Source organism: Chelonia mydas, chromosome 14 (genome assembly GCF_015237465.2).
Source record: "Chelonia mydas isolate rCheMyd1 chromosome 14, rCheMyd1.pri.v2, whole genome shotgun sequence".
In the NCBI taxonomy this organism is placed as follows: domain Eukaryota; kingdom Metazoa; phylum Chordata; order Testudines; family Cheloniidae; genus Chelonia; species Chelonia mydas.
The window spans coordinates 42048168-42067114 of record NC_051254.2 but is presented as its reverse complement, the minus strand read 5'-3'; the positions used below and the strand labels follow the sequence as shown (position 1 = coordinate 42067114).

Sequence of the window (18947 nt, the reverse complement as noted above, 5' to 3'; positions counted from 1 at the left end):
CCCATAGCACTCCGGTATACCCCAATACATCCCCTGATTCCCCCTGGCTATTCCCAGCACACCCCAATACACCTGTACCCCCCAGTATACTGCCTAGACATCCTAATACCTCCCTGTATACCCACCTCCTTACCTGCCACCTTCCCAACATAGGGCAGAGCCCGCACCTCCATGACCCCACCTGGGTAAAGCCCCCCCAGAATGAGAAGCATGGCCCCATAACCCCCACTCTGCCGCACCCAGCGCCCCCTAGAACTCCCCTCCAGCTGTGTCCCACACCCCCACATCCTGACCACCCTCGGTGTGTGTGTACTGGGGGTGCTGGTTCTATTGCGGGGGGGGGGGTCATAATGGCTGGGCACATCGGGTTCTATGCTCTGCGCAGAACAGATGTGACAGCAGGTTCCAACTGCTGGATCTCGCCCCCTAGTGGCCGTTGCCTGAGCTGCTGCATCGTCCAATACTGCATCTGGGACGAGGCCAGACAGACCCATCTGGGATGCAGCTGTGGCAGGGGCAACGCCAGGGAATATCCGGACTGAGATGCCCGGGGATTGGGACATGGGGTCTCTCCCCTCTAGGGGTCGTCCGTTCTGACCCAGCCCCAGGGCGGCGGGGGGAACTGGCTTGCCCAGAGAAGCAGAGAACGTGATACAGGGTTTTTCCCCTTTAGAGGGCACCAGTTCTAAATTTCACACCATCTACTGGGTGGAATATCAGACCCCCTGAGGGGGGTGGGGTGCTACCCTGCTGCCCCCTAGTGGCTGCAGCTGAAGTTGGCTCAGGCAAGCAGTTCCCCACCGCTGCCACCAATAACTGCCCAATCATACTGGAAGCAGAACCAGCCTCATCGGGTGAGTGACCTTGTGCTTTCAGGTCATTGTTGCCTGTTGAACCCAGGCGCTCCCCCCGGAGCCCAGCCAGTGCCGCTGTCCAGCCCGGGGTGGGGGCATAATTCATTTCCACATTTGAAAGGAGCACGAGATGGGAGAACATGGGGGGGGAGAAGAGACACACAGCGGAAACCCTGGCTCCATCCAGCCGGCCCTGGCTCCAGGCGTCTTCTTGCGCGTGGGAGGATGTGAGAGTCAAGGCAGGTTTTGTGGACCGGCGAGGAGGCGGGGAAGGCTAGTGGTGGTGTTGGGTCACGGTGGTGCAGGGAGCTGGCCCCAGGCGAGATGGTCGGGGTGTTCTTGCTCTGGGTCTTTGTGGGTGAGCAAAAGGGGTTTTTTGGGGGGGGGGGATGCTGCTTCTATGGGGGAGGGAGAGAGATGGCTGTGGGGAGAGGATGGGGGAAGATGGGAAGGAAAAAAGGGACGAGTGTGAAAGCGAAAAATATTTTGGTTACTTCAAGAAAGAAGGGGGGCACAGTGCCAGGGTACAGTTGGGCATGTTGGGGGGACGGTGTGTGGTGGGGAGGTGGGGGGGCAGGGTGCACAGTGTGGGGGGGCTGTGGTGGTGCTGTGGCAGCTGTGGGGGGCCCAGTGTGAGGGTGTGGGTGAGGCAATGAGGGGCTGGATGGGGGGGAACATGGGGGGAAGAGTGTGAGGGTGCAGGTGGGAATGTGGGGGACCGGGTGGCAGGGCTGTGTGGTGGGGCTGCGGGGAGGCCCAGTGTGAGGGTGCGGGTGGGGCAGTAAGGGGCTGAGTGACAGATCCATGGGAGGCTGGGTGTGGGGGTTGTGGGGGCCCAGTGTGAGGGTGTGGGTGGGACAGCGGGGGGCTGGGTGTGGGGGACGTGGGGGAGCCGGGGGTGAGGGTGCAGGTGGGGCAGTGGGGGGGCCGGGGGTGGGGGTGCAGGTGGGGCAGCGGGGGGCTGGGTGTGGGGGACATGGGGGAGCCGGGGGTGAGGGTGCGGGAGGGGCAGCGGGGGGCTGGGTGTGGGGGACGTGGGGGCCCAGTGTGAGGGTGCGGGGGGGGCAGCGGGGGGCTGGGTGTGGGGGATGTGGGGGAGCCGGGGGTGAGGGTGCGGGTGGGGCAGCAGGGGGCTGGGCGACGGGGCCGTGGGAGGCTGGGTGTGGGGGACGTGGGGGGGCCGGGGGTGACGGTGCGGGTGGGGCAGTGGGAGGCTGGGTGTGGGGGACGTGGGGGAGCCAGGGGTGGGGGTGCGGGTGGGGCAGCGGGGGGCTGGGTGTGGGGGACGTGAGAGGCTGGGTGTGGGGGACGTGGGGGGGCCGGGGGTGGGGGTGCGGGTGGGGCAGCGGGGGGCTGGGTGTGGGGGACGTGGGGGAGCCGGGGGTGGGGGTGCGGGGGGGCAGCGGGGGGCTGGGTGTGGGGGACGTGAGAGGCTGGGTGTGGGGGACGTGGGGGAGCCGGGGGTGGGGGTGCGGGGGGGCAGCGGGGGGCTGGGTGTGGGGGACGTGAGAGGCTGGGTGTGGGGGACGTGGGGGGGCCGGGGGTGGGGGTGCGGGTGGGGCAGCGGGGGGCCGGGGGTGGGGGTGCGGGTGGGGCAGTGGGGGTGCCGGGGGTGGGGGTGCGGGGGGGGCAGCGGGGGGCTGGGCGACGGGGTCGTGGGAGGCTGGGTGTGGGGGACGGGGGGGAGCCGGGGGTGAGGGTGCGGGTGGGGCAGTGGGGGTGCCGGGGGTGGGGGTGCGGGGGGGGCAGCGGGGGGCCGGGCGGCGGGGCCGTGGGGAGCAGCATAGAGGGGACGTGGGGGGCCCGCCCAGCCCCCCCCCGGCACTCCCGCTGCCTCTCCCGGCAGGCGGCTGCTCCCCGCTCTGGCTGGCGGTGCCGGCTGGCCCCGTGGCCGCGCTCCCCGGGGGCACGGCCCTGCTCCCCGCCGCCCTGCGGCTCCCGGCCCCGCCGCCCGCGTCCTTCCAGGTGCGCTGGCGCTTCCAGCCCACGGGCCGCCTGGTGCTGCTGCTGGCGGCCCGGGGCTGCGGCGGGGCGGCCCCCTGGCGCCAGTCCTGCCGCCTGGCCCTGGAGCGCGGCCGGGGCTACGAGGGCCGGGCCGGCCTGGGCCCCAGCGAGGCCTCGCTGCTGCTGCGGGACGCCCGGCCCGAGGACGCCGGCCCCTACCGCGTCAGCCTGCTGGGCCTGGACGTGCAGGCCGCGGCCGAGGTCAACCTGACCCTGGCCCCCGCCCCAGGTAACCGGTCGGGGGGGGCGGGGGCGGGCGGGGACAGCCGGGGCGGGATCCCGCCAGCCAGCCCCGGCCCCATCCCCCGCAGCTCAGCCCCCTCCCCAGCCCCTGCGTTCCCCCCCCCGCCCCGTCCCCTCCCCTCCCCCGTCCTCCATGGGATCCCGCGTCCCACCCCCTCCCCCGTCCCCTCCCCTCCCCTCCCCCGTCCTCCATGGGATCCCGCGTCCCAACCCCTCCCCCGTCCCCTCCCCTCCCCCGTCCTCCATGGGATCCCGCGTTCCCACCCCCTCCCCCGTTCCCTCCCCTCCCCAATCCTCCATGGGATCCCGCGTCCCAACCCCTCCCCCCGTCCCCTCCCCTCCCTTCCCCCGTCCTCCATGGGATCCCGCGTTCCCACCCCCTGCCCCACTCCCTCCCCTCCCCCGTCCTCCATGGGATCCCGCGTCCCAACCCCTCCCCCGTCCCCTCCCCTCCCCTCCCCTCCCCCGTCCTGCATGGGATCCCGCGTCCCAACCCCTGCCCCATTCCCTCCCCTCCCCCGTCCTCCATGGGATCCCGCGCCTCACCCCCTCCCCCGTCCTCCATGGGATCCCGCGTTCCCACCCCCTGCCCCACTCCCTCCCCTCCCCCGTCTTCCCTGGGATCCCGCGTCCCAACCCCTCCCCCATTCCCTCCCCTCCCCCATCCCCCATGGGCTCCCGCGTCCCAACCCCTCCCCCACTCCCTCCCCTCCCCCATCCCCCATGGGCTCCTGTAACCTTGTTCCCCCACATAATATGGGGATCCTGCCCCCACACATCCCCGCACCAGGGATCCAGCATCCCCGCTCCCCCCATGGGGATCCCACCCCCTACCAGGGATCCTGTTTCTCTGATCCTTCCCCGCATGGGGATCTCACCCCACCAGGGATCTGGCATCCCAGCTGTCCCCACGGATCCCATTGCAAAGCTGCCATCCCGCCCTACTCTCCTACCCCGGCCAGCAGGCAGCCCCTGTCCCACGGTGCTGCCCCCCACCCCCGTCACGGCCTCTAGTCCGCTCCCTGGGGAGGCCCAGCCAGTGCAGAGTTGAACTCAGAGCCCGGCAGGGGATCCCTCCCTCCAGCCAACCCCCCTCACCCACCCTGCTCTGGCTTGTCTCCCTACAGACCCCAGTCTCCCTACAGACCCCAGTCTCCCTACAGACCCCACCACCGTCCTGCCTCCCACCTCGCCAGCACCTGCCAGCAGCACCGAACTGCAGGGTGAGGAAGGAGAACAGAGGGGCACGGGGGGGGGGGGGCGGGGCGGAGGGGGCAGGTCTTGGTGTTACAGCACCGAGCTGGGACTCGGGATTTCGGCTCTGTTCCTGGCTCTGTGTCGCATCCCACAGTATTCTTGCCAGCACGTTAAAGAAGTATGGGCTGGATGAATGGACTATAAGGTGGACAGAAAGCTGGCTAGATTGTCGGGCTCAACGGGTAGTGATCAATGGCTCCATGTCTAGTTGGCAGCCGATATCAAGCGGAGTGCCCCAAGGGTCGGTCCTGGGGCCGGTTTTGTTCAATATCTTCATAAATGACCTGGAGGATGGTGTGGATTGCACTCTCAGCAAATTTGCGGATGAAACTAAACTGGGAGGAGAGGTAGATATGCTGGAGGGTAGGGATAGGATACAGAGGGACCTAGCCCTGGTCTACACTACGGGGTTAGGTCGAATTTAGCTGCATTAGGTCGATTTGAAAATGACTGCGTCCACACACCAACCCCGTTCCGTCGATCTAAAGGGCTTAGTGAGGACGCACTCCACTGACTTAATGCGCTTAGTGTGGACATACGCAATCGACTGTATAAAATTGAATTCTAAAAATCGACTTCTATAAAATCGACCTAATTTCATATTGTAGACATACCCTTAGACAAATTAGAGGATTGGGCCAAAAGAAACCTGATGAGGTTCAACAAGGACAAGGGCAGAGTCCTGCACTTAGGACGGAAGAATCCCAGGCACCGCTACAGACTAGGGACCGAATGGCTCGGCAGCAGTTCTGCAGAAAAGGACCGAGGGGTTACAGTGGACGAGAAGCTGGATATGAGTCAACAGTGTGCCCTTGTTGCCAAAAAGGCCAATGGCATTTTGGGATGTATAAGTAGGAGCATTGCCAGCAGATCGAGGGACGTGATCGTTCCCCTCTATTCGACATTGGTGAGGCCTCATCTGGAGTACTGTGTCCAGTTTTGGGCTCCACACTACAAGAAGGACGTGGAAAAACTGGAAAGAGTCCAGAGGAGGGCAACAAAAATGATTAGGGGACTGGGGCACATGACTTATGTGGAGAGGCTGAGGGAACTGGGATTGTTTAGTCTGCAGAAGAGAAGAATGAGGGGGGATTTGATAGCTGCTTTCAACTACCTGAGAGGGGGTTCCAAAGAGGATGGATCTAGACTGTTCTCCGTGGTGGCAGATGACAGAACGAGGAGTAATGGTCTCAAGTTGCAGTGGGGGAGGTCTAGGTTGGATATTAGAAAAAACTTTTTCACCAGGAGGGTGGTGAAGCACTGAATGGGTTACCTAGGGAGGTGGTGGAATCTCCTTCCTTAGAGGTTTTTAAGACCCGGATTGACAAAGCCCTGGCTGGGATGATTTAGTTGGGGATCGGTCCTGCTTTGAGCAGGGGGTTGGACTAGAACCTCCTGAGGTCCCTTCCAACCCTGATGTTCTATGATTCTATGATTCTTTCCCCAGGCCTCCGGTTCCCAGCTTCGCCCCCTGGGGCCCTGCGTCCCGGGTCTCCGCTCCAGCCCCTCTTATGTTACGTCTACCCTGCACTGTGAACCCAGATCTGTGGGCCCCGGGGCTTGCGGCCTGGGAGTTGCCTGCTTAATCTGGCCTTATGGTGGTTGGCCACGGGGCTCCGAGCCGTACTCACACGGCCGCCCTGCACTGCGCAGACCTTCTGTCTCGGGGCCTGACCCCCTTCCGCACTGCAAAACAGTCCTGATTGTGTGGGTCAGTGGAGGTTCCTGGTCCAGGCTTCTCGGCTTAGATCCCAGCTCTCCTGTGCGGCGTCATGACATTGAGGGCCCGGGGTGATCCATGCTTGACCCCCCCGCCCCCAATCCCGAGACAGGCAGGCGGGTGTGTGCGGAGGGGGGCGGGCGTCGGTGAGCCCTAGGGCTGTGCTGTTGAGCAGGGCTCTGAATTTGGTTTCCTCTCTGCAGGGGGCACGGCGCCACCCCTCGCCCCGGTATGGGCCACGCTGGATGGAGGGGGAGCTGTGGTGCCCAATGCTGTCCGGCTGTGCCTAGCGGGCCTGGTTCTCTGCCTCCTGGTGCTGATCGTGGGCGAGGTGAGCGGGTTCTCCCCCCTTTCGTGTGTGTGTGTGTGTGTGTGTGAATGCTGCCCCCTGCTGGAGGAAATATGTTATACAGGCCTTGAACTGTGTGTGTGTGTGTGTGAGTGAGAGAAATAACACTGCCCCCTGCTGGAGGGAACGTCTCACACCCCATTTGCCCTCGTGAATCGCACTGGATTCTCTCTGTGTGTGTCCGTCCTCATATCTATGAGTGGAAAGGTAGCTTAACATGGCCTCTGCCCCTTAACGCCCCCTACCACACCCACCAACTGGGCTCCTACTTGGAAACACTCCCTGTCGCCCGCTGAATGATCAGAGTCAACTTCACACTGTGATTCCCTTCCCCAGTATGTTCTGTCCATGAGAAACAAGGACACCTCGGGGACAGGTTCACCCCCAGATGCTGCTGCAACCGTCAAGACACTGTCGACGATATACGTCCTCCAAGAGATGCCCATACCAGATGGCTCAGAGGAATTATATGCCAGCCTAAGTTTCTGATCCTGCTGTATGATTGCACACACGTGCTGCCGTTTCTCCTCTCAAACCCGCACTTACTGTCATCATTAGGTGGAATTGTGTTCCTGCAGCAGTGAGTTCCACCGGTTGCTGCCACACTGCTTAGTAACCTGAGACACTGTGGTGAAGTCCAGTGCAAGCCTGCATGCTCTCTGCCTGAACAGTCTTTCGTTTAAGATTGGAAGGGGCTGATGAGACGAGAAAGAACAGACGTCAAGCTCCCAGGTGAGAGCCCCACCTGGTGTAAATGTGTGTCGCTTTGCTGGAGTCAGTGCGGCCAGACCCCCAGCAGGTGTGACTCAGCCGTCGCTTCATTGCAATCAATGGGGCCAGATCCCTGCAGGTGTGAATCAGTATTGCTCCGTTAGAGACAAACACACCAAATTCCCAGCTGGTGTTACTTCGCATCATGTCGCTGAAGCTAGCTCAGACCGGTGGATCCACAGAAGCTGGAATTTCCCATCCCCCGCCCTCCTTCGCTTTTATCACGGAAGAGAAGAGCGTGATACATTAGCCAATACTTTCTTCCTCATTTTCATTTCCCCCTCGCGTTTCCCACTGCAGACTAAAGCTGCCCAAGCTTTAAGCATAATATCACATGGGATCTTCTTGCATTTTGTAGTCACCCCACATCCTGTTTGGGTCACCAGTGAGATTTGGATCCAGGGACCAGACAAAAATTCCCTCTGATAACCACTGGGAGGAATTATTTGGCCCGGGTTAGACTAGATGACTTCATTTTCCCTTCTGGCCTTAAAATCTATGGGTCTTCGACACCTTGTGTTGTCATTTACACTAGAGCTGGGCAATTGATTTTTCAAGTTGGTGGCAAGCCAGAAAATCGGGGGAGGGGCAGGAACTTTGTTTAGGGCTTTGAAAGTGAAATGTTGTGACATTTTTGTTGAATCAAAAAGTTGGGGGAAAAATGTCATTCGGGGTTGAACGAGATCTGCATGCGTTCAAACAGGAATTCATTCAGCTTTAGGCTGTGTTATGCAGGAGGTCAGCTTGGATTATCACCACCTTGCCTTGGGATCTGTGAATTTCTGGATCTATGAAATCTTGGAATCTATGAATTTCTGGATCTATGAAGTTGTCACAATCAAACAATTCACCTTTTTCAGATTTTTGTGGGTTTTTTTGAGGTTTTAGTTTTGGTTTGTGACAGAAACAATTGGCCAAAATCGACAAAAATTCACGAAATGTTTCGGTTGAGCCAATTCTGCTTTTTTTGCGCCGAAAAGGTTTCGGTTGAAAATTTTTGCCTAGCACTAATTTACACCAGTCGGTGTAACACTTTGCCATTGTTGGTGTTCCACGTGCATTTTGCACAACGCAAGGTGCAAGTCGAGGGGGAAGGAGGCCTCAATGGACCTTCATTGTTTAAGCGAAAGCTGTAACTCCCCTAGCTGATGGGCTTTTATCCTCTACTAATCCCTGAATGAGAACAGAGTTATACCTTGTCCTAGAGCAGAGTACACAGACATAATTAGAGTTAGCTATTTTTTGAATTACAAGTTTTTTTTTCCTCTGCAAATTGGTCTTTTTAAAGAAAATGATACTTTTTGCGGGAAATGGTATTTGGCAAAATTTTCCGTAACACTTTTCACCAATATTTTAATGAAGATTTTGTTGAGGTTTGAATCAAAATGATTCTAGCAAGGCTTCGTTTGTTGAAAGGTGTGTTTTCAGCCCATCGCAGTAACAATGAGCTCTGAAATCATGCAGCAGTGGCCAGGTGTAACCGAGATCATTAACGGCACTTTAGCCTAATGGTAAGGGTTGGTTGAAAATTTTCCATTGAAGTTGTTCTCCGGAGTGAAATTGGGCTTTTGACAAGATGAAATTTTTCGCAAGCAGAGTCTGTTTTCTGCCAAAAAACTTAGATTTTCCTTGAAAAACCCAAGAGCCCCCAAAATGAAATATTTTCATTCTGGAATGCTGCTGCAGTGATGCCTCATGGGAGCTGTCATTCAGGTGCATCCCACTGCCATTCTCCTCTGTAGACTGGGCTTCCTAGTCGAACTTCATCTCCCATGGTGCAGCGACCTCTGTGGTGCCCAGCACTCGCTCACCAAGAGGGAAGACCGTGGTACATCATGGGAGATTGTGACGTACGCCTCTGGTGTTATCTGGACCGGTGATCTGCTAGGCCACTCCAATCCTTGACTCTGGGAGCCAGCCTTACCCTGCTCTGCTGTGAGAACCCCCACTCCTGGGCCGTTCACGCACAGCTTCTGGCATGTAAGCTGCTCCTTGGATTGTGCAACCAAATGACGCTAGCCAACCTCCGTCTTGCAATGTCCAGTTATGCCCGATGGACGCAACAAGCTTATATGAGTTTGTCAATTTAACAAACAAATTGATATGTACCAGGCTTGTTATCCCAAGGGGAGTCTCTGACAGGCTGCAAACCAAATGCACTGCTTCAGGTAGAATAAACAAACAGATTTATTAACTCTAAAGATAGATTTTAAGTGATTATAAGTCAAAGCATAACCAGTCGGATTTTGTCAAAAGAAAAGAAAATATAAGCACGCAGTCTAAACTCTCAACCCTATTAGACTGGGCAACACCTAGATTAAGCAGTTTTTCTCACCCCACTGGATATTACAGTCCTTAATATACAGGTTTGTTCCTTAAACCTGGGCCACTCTCCTCTGTTGGAGTCTTGTCTTCTTCTCAGTGTCCTGGTTGCTTGCAGCATAGCTGGGACAGGAGAAGGGCTCAATATGTGTCCACTCTGTCTGTTTTATACCCTCATTCCATGTGCTTGGGGAGCACAAGTCCAGGCATGTCTGGGCAGCATTGCTGAGTCTCTCCAAGCAAGGCTGAGCAATTCCCCTGGTATGGCTTCATGCAGGTGAGTCATTGCATTGTAGCTCCCTTGCTGGACAATGGCTGTTGAGGGGTTGTTTGACACCCCGCCTGGGCATTGGTTACTTTCCTTGCTGTTGCCCCTGAGGAGCTAATATCTGGCTGATTCCCCAACTTACAGCCTGCTTTAGTGACCACCATACAACACAATTCTCATAACTTCATATGCATGAATGATACACATCTATGGAGACAGAAATGACTTTCAGCAGATCATGACCTTTCCCCTGATACCTTACAAGGCCTGCTTTATATGTGAGATCACGATTATATGAAAAAGAGGAATACGGGGGTTACAGTATGCCCCCCCCCAAGATATAGAATGTCACAGAGGTGTAGTCCGATCCAGGTGTCCAGACTATGGATGAGAATGAGCAACATGAGGCTTCAGAGCTACAACCCCCAGGTGCCACCAGGGTGACATTTCCAAATTGAAATATGTCAGTTTTTGATTTTTTTTTGGCCAAAAACTTGACATGTTCCAGGGAACCTCCCCTCCCCAACTCATGTGCACACCCATCACAGGCATGCACACCCATCACACATGTGCACACCCCCTCACATGTGTTTACACACATGACACGTGTGCACCCATCACTCACCCGCAGCCAACCAACCAACAATACACCTGAATTACAATCATCCCTGACATCTTTGAAAGCATCCCCGCATTTTACACTGGTTGAAACGTATAGGTCTATGTTCATAATTGGAAGTGTGTTTGTTATCTTTAACCCACTGGCAGCAAGCATTCATCTGATCCTTAGTAGAGCATCTCTCAAATGGAATTTCCTTTATTCTCAGCGCTTGTTCTGTTTGCAGACCTATGCAGTATACATCAAGCAAGACTGTATGTGGCCGTATAAATAAGTGGCACTGAATTCCAACGGTTGGTCTTAATGACTTTATGACACAGACTTTTCTTTACTCTTCAATGCATAATAAATATACGTTGCAGCCACATCCTTTGAAGTGCTTTGTGTGATGGGTTAGGTCACAGAAACCGCCTTGGGACTGCCGCCTGATGTGCTGAGACTACCTCTGAGCCTGTTTTCCCTGCCAGCTTGGGACTCCAGAACCCTGCCTTGTTGAGCCAGATATGCTAGTCTGCTGCAAACACAGACCCAAGTCTGAACCATGTCCCCCAAAGCTGCAGGCTTTAACTGAAAGCCACTTAGCAGGTATTCCTGTCTCCAGCACCCAGATACCCAGTTCCCAATGGGCTCCAACCCCCCAATAAATCTGTTTTACTCTGCATAAAGCTTATACAGGGTAAACTCATAAATTGTCCGCTCTCTATAATACTGATAGAGAGATATGCACAGCTGTTTGCTCCCCCAGGCATTAATTACTTACTCTCGGTCAATTAATAAGCAAAAGTGATTTTATTAAGTATTAAAAGTAGGATTTAAGTGGTTCCAAGTAATAACAGACAGAACAAAGTAAGTTACCAAGAAAAATAAAACAAAACCACTCAAGTCTAAGCCTAATACAGTAGGAAACCAAATACAGATAAAATCTCACCCTCAGAGATGTTCCAATAAGCTTTTTTCACAGACTAGACTCCTTTCTAGTCTGGGCCCAGTCCTTTCCCCTGGTACAGTCCTTGTTCCAGCTCAGGTGGCAACTGGGGGATTTCTCATTACTGCAGCCGCCTTGTTCTGTTCCACCCCCTTATATACCTTTAGCACAAGGCGGGAATCTTTTGTCTCATTGGGTCCTCACCCCTCCTTCTAAATGGAAAAGTCCCAGGTTTAAGATGGATTCCAGTACCAGGTGACATGGTCACATGTCCTGTGAGACCCTGAAGCCTTCATTCTTCCCGGCCTGACCCACAGGAAGGCTTGCAAGTAAACAGAGCCATCTACAGTCAATTGTCCTGGTTAATGGGAGTCATCAAGATTCCAAGCCACCATTAATGGCCCGCACTTTGCATAATTACAGTAGGACCTCAGAGTTATATTTCATATTTCTAGTTTCAGATACAAGAATGATACAGTCATACAAATAGGATGACCGCACTCAGTAGATTATAAGCTTTGTAATGATACCTTACAAGAAATCTTTTGCCTGAAGCATATTCCAGTTACATTATATTCACACTCATTAGCATATTTTCATAAAATCCGATGGAGTGGACCGTCACACTCTGCATCACAAGCTGATCTGAGCAGGGCAGTGTGGTGGCCAGGCCCCATTGAGGGGCAATTTGCATCTTCTGTGATGACAATGTTCTCTCTCCCTTATTATTTATATTATGGTCACGCCAACCAAGATCAGCCATTGTACCAGATGCCCTAGAACCTTACTGACAGTCTTTACCCTGCAAGGCTTATCATCTAAATACATGAAAGGCTTATTATCCTCATTTTACAGAGGGGGAAACTGAGGCACTGAGCAATGCAGTAATTACCCATGGTTACACGGGGAGGCTATGGCAGAACTGGGGATAGACTACAGTCCTGTAACACAAGGTCAGCCTCCCTCTCAAATGAAGTTTACCAACCCCTTAAGCATGTTGACTTGTCAAGTACCATCATTAGGGCTCAGAGTCAACATCCCAAGGGGTATTTTGGCTTGCATGACTCCAGAGACCACCACCACACTGTGGGCACTCCACTATGCCTGCACTGGTTTACTGTTTCAGTAGGACCTGGAGCTCCATGGTCAGAGATCAGTTTGGAAGTGTCATGCACACCAAGTGAATTCTGGGATATGGGGAAGGCGGGCAGGGGGAAACTGTGGTCCTTTGATCCCTTTTCTCACGGGTGCTCTGGGCCTCTGAGAAGTGTCCCACAATGCAGTGCAAAAATTACCGAGGTGAATTCTGGGATACAGCATGGAGGCAACCCCCGCTGGCCTCCTGGAACTATCCCACAATCTAGTGCAAAATTTACCCAGTGGGCCATGGAGCACCTGGGTTAACTACCCACAATGCAATGCACCACGCACGGAGGCACGGCTCAGCTTGCACCAGCGCTACTGGAAGTGTGTGACTACGCACACACAGCTGTGGATTCACCACTGCGTGTGTTACCCGGGTAGAACTCCTACGGAGACCAGCCTTCAGCTGTGTGGATAATTAAGGGAGTGGTGGGGAGACCTCTGTGTCCCCAACACACACAAACAGCGACAGGATGATTTTGGGGGATCCCTGGTCACATCTACGGCCTTCTGTCTCCACCTTCTTGGTCACCCACGGCTATCCTCGCCCTCACACATCCTTTTATCTTCCAGCCCACAAGGGCTAGAACCGCCGAAACTGGAATGAGAAGGAGCAGGTACCATCTCCAATCCACAGGTTCTGCAAACAGAGAGAGGAAGGAAGTTTGTTCCAAGGCTGGCTACTGGGGGGGGGGTTCTTTTATGGAAAAAGTTAATTTGCATCTCATGGTGCGTGCCCTAACCTCCAGCCCTATTGGCTAGTCTGAGTTCTTGCTCCTTCTCCCAGAAATTCCATCTCGGACCAAGGCCCCCCTGTTCCTGATCACTGTTGTCCAATGATACATTTCTCTGAAAAGTTTTGAGGCATCGTCAGTTTGCTCTAGTAGCTTTGCGAGATGGGGCAGTGCGGTCCCTGGCCCTCACAGAAGTTTCGGGACGGGCATTTTACGTTTTCATTCAGGGGCATGCATTGGGTCGCTCCGCCCCCCGACTGAGATGAAAAATTCCCCCACCCCTCACCAAACCCTCCGAGCAAACAATGATGCTGAGCCGCCCCCTGGGCTGAATTTACCCAACACCACCAGATGGAGCCGGGCCAGGCAGGTCGCATCCAGATCTTGGAACCTGTAGACTCCCCCGTCCCCGCTGTGTACGCCCTGCACCATGAAGTCACCCCCGGACACAGAGACCCGCACTCGGAAGGAACGCAGCAGCTGGTGTGATGTCCCGTTGATGAAGGTGTAGACGTGGTCCCATGTCCCCGTGGAATTATGCCACTTGTAAAGGTCCAGGGTGGCGGGCAGGTGAAGCGGGATGCACAAGGAGCTGCCCCTGGACACAGAACAGTGGGCATGGGGGCAATCGCCAGCGCCTAGAAGGGGGAGCAGACAGGGGCCGGCGTGTGAGAGAGGAGAGCACGAGGTGGCAGGGCTGTGGGGCTATGAGTGGGAACGTGATGTAGACAGAGCACTGGCTAAGCATTCAGAATCCCCAGGCTCCATCCCCAGCTCTGCGCGGGGAGTGGAGTCTAGTGGTTAGAGCAGGTGGAGGGCTGGAAGTCAGAACTCCTGGGTTCTCTCCCCGGCTCTGGGAGGGGTGGAGGGTCTGGTAGGTTAGAGCAGGTGGAGGGCTGAGAGCCAGGACTCCTGGGTTCTCTCCCCGGCTCTGGGAGGGAAATGGGGGCTGGTAGGTTAGAGCAGGTGGGGGCTGGGGGCCAGGACTCCTGGGTTCTCTCCTCAGCTCTGTGGAGAGCATGCACCTGTAATGCCTGAGCTAAAAGAGCCATCTGTGTAACGCCAAATCCTTTATGTGGTTCAGCCACTAGAGGGAACCAGAGGGCCACACTGGGTTAGCACAGGTTACAGTGTGCGTGTCCCATATAGACTAGAGGATAACAACCTACTACTTCTGCTCTCAAATGGAGTAGCCCTTTTAGCTCAAGTGGTAAAAGGCTCTGCCGGAGGTCCTAGGTTCAGATCCTGTTGGCGATCCGTGTTGATGGGATAGTGACATCAATAATCAATGTGCTGGAAGAAGGTTGAAAGTTTCAACAGAGCAATTGGCTTCTCGGTTACCTGATGGCTCAGGTTGGCATTGGATGGAGGTAACAGCCCTGGAAATCAGCAGGAGGAGAAGGCAACCGTGTCCCACTGTCCTCCAGAGATGCCCCGCGAGCCTGGGAGCCATCGAGACGTGTAGGGTCAGCGTGTCTGAGGAGGCCTTACCTGGGAGAGGAAACCCGGTGAGAGGGATAAAGAGCGAGCCGGGGTGGGAGGCAGATGGACTGACAGAGAGAGAGGAGAGAGCGTGGGGAGAGGAGATTGTTGAGAGAGGGAACCCTCCAGGGAGTGAGGGATGGGAAGAGTGTGAGAGACAGATAATAGAGTGATACACAGGAAACCTCGAGTGGGAATGCCACGGGCGGGGAGATAGCTTCACTCCACATTGACCCTCGATCTGAATTGAGCCCTGATTCCATTGGGGTCACTCTGGATTTACACCGGGGTCACTGAGATCAGAATCCAGCCCTGACTCCATCTACATCAGTGGGGTCACTCCGGATTTACACCAGAGTCCCTGGGATCAGAATATAGCCCAGATGCCATCACTATCAGTGGTGTCTGTCAGGATTTACACAGGGGTCACTGAGATCAGAATCTGGCCCTGACTCCATTGATATCAGTGGTGTCTGTCGGGCTTTACACTGGGGTCACTGAGATCAGAATCCGGCCCTGACTCCATTGATATCAGTGGTGTCTGTCGGGCTTTACACTGGGGTCACTGAGATCAGAATCCGGCCCTGACTCCATTGATATCAGTGGTGTCTGTCGGGCTTTACACCGGGGTTACTGAGATCAGAATCCAGCCCTGACTCCATTGATATCAGTGGGGTCACTCTGGATTTACACCAGGGTCACTGAGATCAGAATCTGGCCCTGCCTCCATTGATATCAGTGGGATCACTCCGGATTTACACTGGATTCACAGAGGTCAGAATCTGGCCCTGAGTCCACTAGAGCTGGTTGGGAATGGGGTGTTTCCATTCCACGGGAAATCCTAACATTTTGCGGGGGTTGGGGGGGGGAGGGGAATTGTTCTGAATTGGAACAAAAAGCCAAACTTCCCCGCAAAATGCAAATGCCGAGCTATTTCAGCTCGGGGCCACCGAATTATTTTGTTTCAAAAGGGTCAAAAGTAGACCAGGGCAAATAATGATTTCTCCCCCACCCCCGCCCCCGGCTTGCCGACAATTCTGGGGAGGGGGGATTTATTTTGGGCTGAATGAAAAAATGCAGTTTGTAAAATTTCTGGCACATCATCAAGTCACCGTGGCTAATTATCTGGAGGCAAGCGGAACATTAGGGTTGACCAGAAGCGAAATGTTTCGTTCCAGTTTGGGCGCTTTTTAAAGGGGTGGGTTTTTCAAAACAAAGCCAGAGGGACTTTCTAAATGAAAAGTTATTTCAACCCAAAGAAACCAGCAGCCAAAAATTTTCATTTAAAAAATCTCCAACTGAAACATTTTGATGCTTTTCAAACAATGTGAAGGTTTTTCTCCCCCCGCCTCCTCACAATTTAGCCAAATAGACGCAAATCCCTTAAATGTTTTGGGGTCACCGAAGCTGCTTTGTCCACCAGAAAAATATTTTGCCCAGAAATTTCACCAGCTCTAGTCAAGATGTTTTATTCTGGGGGGAGGGATAGCTCTGTGGTTTGAGCTTTGGCCTGCTAAACCCAGGGTTGTGAGTTCAATCCTTGAGGAGGCCATTTAGGGATCTGGGGCAAAAATTGGGGATTGGTCCTGCTTTGAGCAGGGGGTTGGACTAGATGACCTCCTGAGGTCCCTTCCAACCCTGATATTCTATGAAAGCTGCTGTCAAGTCTCATTTTGTCTTTATCTTCTGATCTTTCTATCCTACTTATTAGTAACTAGATTATACATAATATTAAATAGAATATCTAAAGTATAATAACATGCAAATGAATATTTTGCTATCATACACGTGCCCAAATAAAGAGATAACGTTGGAATGCTGTGGTAGCCATGTCTGCCCTAGAAGTTGGTCCGATAAAAGAGATGAGCTCACCCACCTTGTCTCGCTAACGTTGAAATGAAACATTTTGACTTGTTCCCGTGGAAAAGGCCATCAAAATCAGCGTGTTCCCACAAAACAATCGGACGCTGATGAAATCGGGCGCTGTATTTTTCAACCGAATGCTCCCATCGCAAAGAAATTGACCAGCTCAGTTTCTGAACCTGTACTATCCAGAATCAAGGTACCTTCGGACTCAAATCAGGAATCGGAGCAAGGTTTCCTGACAAAGCTGCTTTTCTAGAATCGGGGTCGGGAGTGGGGAGGAAGGGGGAGACTTTGCACAGAAAGCCATCCCTGACATCAGGGAGGAAATACAGGCAGACAGGAGTTGAGAGACACCCTCGTCAAAGCAATGCCTTGGATGTGTGCCAGAGAGATGAACCCGGCGTACCTGGGAATTGGACTCTTCCCTGCCATCCCCAGATGGGGAAGGTGGATACAGTTAATCCCTGAGAGCGGGGACAACAACCTCCCTGGATTCTGCAAGGGGACGCTCCAAGCAGGACCTAGCAATGGAACAAGTGGGAAGGCAGCTGATCTCCAAAGACATCCAGCCTCCGCCACGTAGCTACTCACCTGCTCAGCGATCAGGCTTGATCCCAGCCCTCGGCCTGCTGGCACAATTCTGGGTCCAGGCTCTGCCGTGGGAGCTGACCTATTTATGCTCCCAGCGGCGGATTTTCCCCTTCGTCACGTTGCTGCTCCGCTCGCAAACCGCAGTTCTGCAATGAGCCGGTGCTGCAAAACCACCACGTACTGAGGAGCTGGTGGGGAAGAAGGAGATCAAACATCCCAGAAACCACAAAGGCCCTCAGCGTTGCTCAAGGCACCACGCAGTGACTAGATAACTTGCCCATGACGGGATGTTCACCCCAGACCCACTGGGATGGGGTAAAGGAGGCTGAGAAGGGGGCTGATTAACTTGAGAGGGAATGAGGCAGGATAAGCAACCCCTGATTTGGGAATAGAGCCCAGCTGAGAAGGAACAGGCAGGGCTATGGCAGAGCCAGGAAGCTGGCGGCAGAAGGAGCTGCCTTGGGTGATTCTCCAGCCATGGACTGGGAGACGAGGAACCAGGGGGAGAAGAGAAGCCCTGGGGTCCTGGCCCTGAGGGAAGGACGTACCCAGAGGAGGGTGGAGAAAGAGCCTGATAGAGGCAAAGTAGGAAGCAGCCTGGGGAAACCGTAACAAGGTAAGGGGCTGTGCAGACCTTGGCTGCTGTCTGTAAGGTCTCTGGACTGGAACTTGGCGTAAAGGGTGGGCACGTGTTCCCCTACCAGCCACAGGGGAAGTGGTACAGACCAGGCAGTGGGGCAGAAGGCTGTCTAGGACAGTTGTCCAGTGGGAAGTTGGGATGCCAGAAGGTGAGGACTATAGTGACCTAGTCAGAGGGCCAAGCCATGAAGAACGAGAACCCTGAGTCGCAGGGAGAGGTGGCTGGGTGTGCGGACGAGTGTCAGAAGGGAGCCTCAGGTCTGGCAAGAGCTAATCCCCAGAGAGGCCAGCAGGAGGCACCCGAACGGTGAGTGACCTCCATGACACAGCCCCCAGGGAACATTTCTTCCTGACCGCTGTATGAAAGCGCTTGAGCGATGCCCTGAAGCATGCGGGTTTTAGATCTCATCCCAACCTCTTACATCTGCACTTCAGTCCGCGACGTTGTGGCTGAAAGCAGGCATAGGGAGGTGGTGTCAGTGACACAAAGGCCTCTTGGCAAAGCAAGCAATGATCGTCTCAGACCCGACAAACTCACTCCATCAAATGCCTTGCTCACCGGGTGTTTGTCCATCAAGTGTAACATATAAGGTCTCTACTGAAATTAGCCGTGTTCAGGATCATAGAGTGATGTGCGCACAGGTAGCTTTTAAGGAACATTGTAACTGGTCTTCAGTTTAGAAGGTGTCTACAGGGCTTGTTAGTGCAGGGGGCTAGTTGCCACCCATCCCTGGCTAGCCGGCGATGTCATCTCAGGCTCAGTTGGCTGCCTTTGCCCAGATCTTGAACAGTCAAGGGAACACCATCAAAGGCAACGGCCAACAATCAACACCACATGGAGGTATAAAAGGAACATTACAGCATCCCGGGGATCACCAGCTCTATGGATGAAGCCAAAAGACTGTTTCAGCATAACACAGAGGACGCTTTGAACCCACCCATGGAGGTGCCATGATGAACGGGGGTGTTTTGGGCAGAATCGGATCCTGGTTCCTGTGAAGCCAGTTAACTCTGCAATAAACTGAACTTCGGGGAGGAGGGGACTCTCCTTTCTTCTTAGCTGGGGAAGGGAACTAGAGGTTAGTGCAGGCCCTGGTTTGCGTGTTGTGGTTTTGGTTTTGTGTGGTAACCACGTGTTTCCATCACGCGCTCTTGTTTCT

General features: G+C 54.8%; 2 protein-coding genes across 3 annotated transcripts; one reads left to right on the top strand and one right to left on the bottom strand.

Annotated features, from left to right (window-relative positions):
• The first annotated feature begins 350 nt into the window (after positions 1-350).
• Positions 351-9361, top strand: LOC122462815 (elongin BC and Polycomb repressive complex 2-associated protein-like). Its single transcript, XM_043527619.1, has 5 exons — positions 351-479; positions 2604-3087; positions 4229-4324; positions 6282-6409; positions 6764-9361. The coding sequence occupies exons 1-5, from the start codon at positions 351-353 to the stop codon at positions 6914-6916; spliced, it is 990 nt and encodes a 329-aa protein (XP_043383554.1). The 3' UTR covers positions 6917-9361.
• A 1818-nt stretch (positions 9362-11179) lies between these two features.
• LOC114018479 lies at positions 11180-17251 on the bottom strand. 2 transcript variants are annotated; one of them, XM_027818173.3, is made up of 4 exons: positions 17149-17251; positions 14551-14700; positions 13548-13847; positions 11180-13115 (listed from the first exon to the last, which is right to left on the bottom strand). In XM_027818173.3, the coding sequence occupies exons 2-4, from the start codon at positions 14660-14662 to the stop codon at positions 12976-12978; spliced, it is 552 nt and encodes a 183-aa protein (XP_027673974.2). In that variant the 5' UTR covers positions 14663-14700; positions 17149-17251; the 3' UTR covers positions 11180-12975. The 2 variants fall into 2 exon arrangements, with proteins under 2 accessions (XP_027673974.2, XP_043384976.1); XM_043529041.1 differs by having other exon boundaries at positions 11843-13115; positions 14551-17203.
• Positions 17252-18947: the final 1696 nt, after the last annotated feature.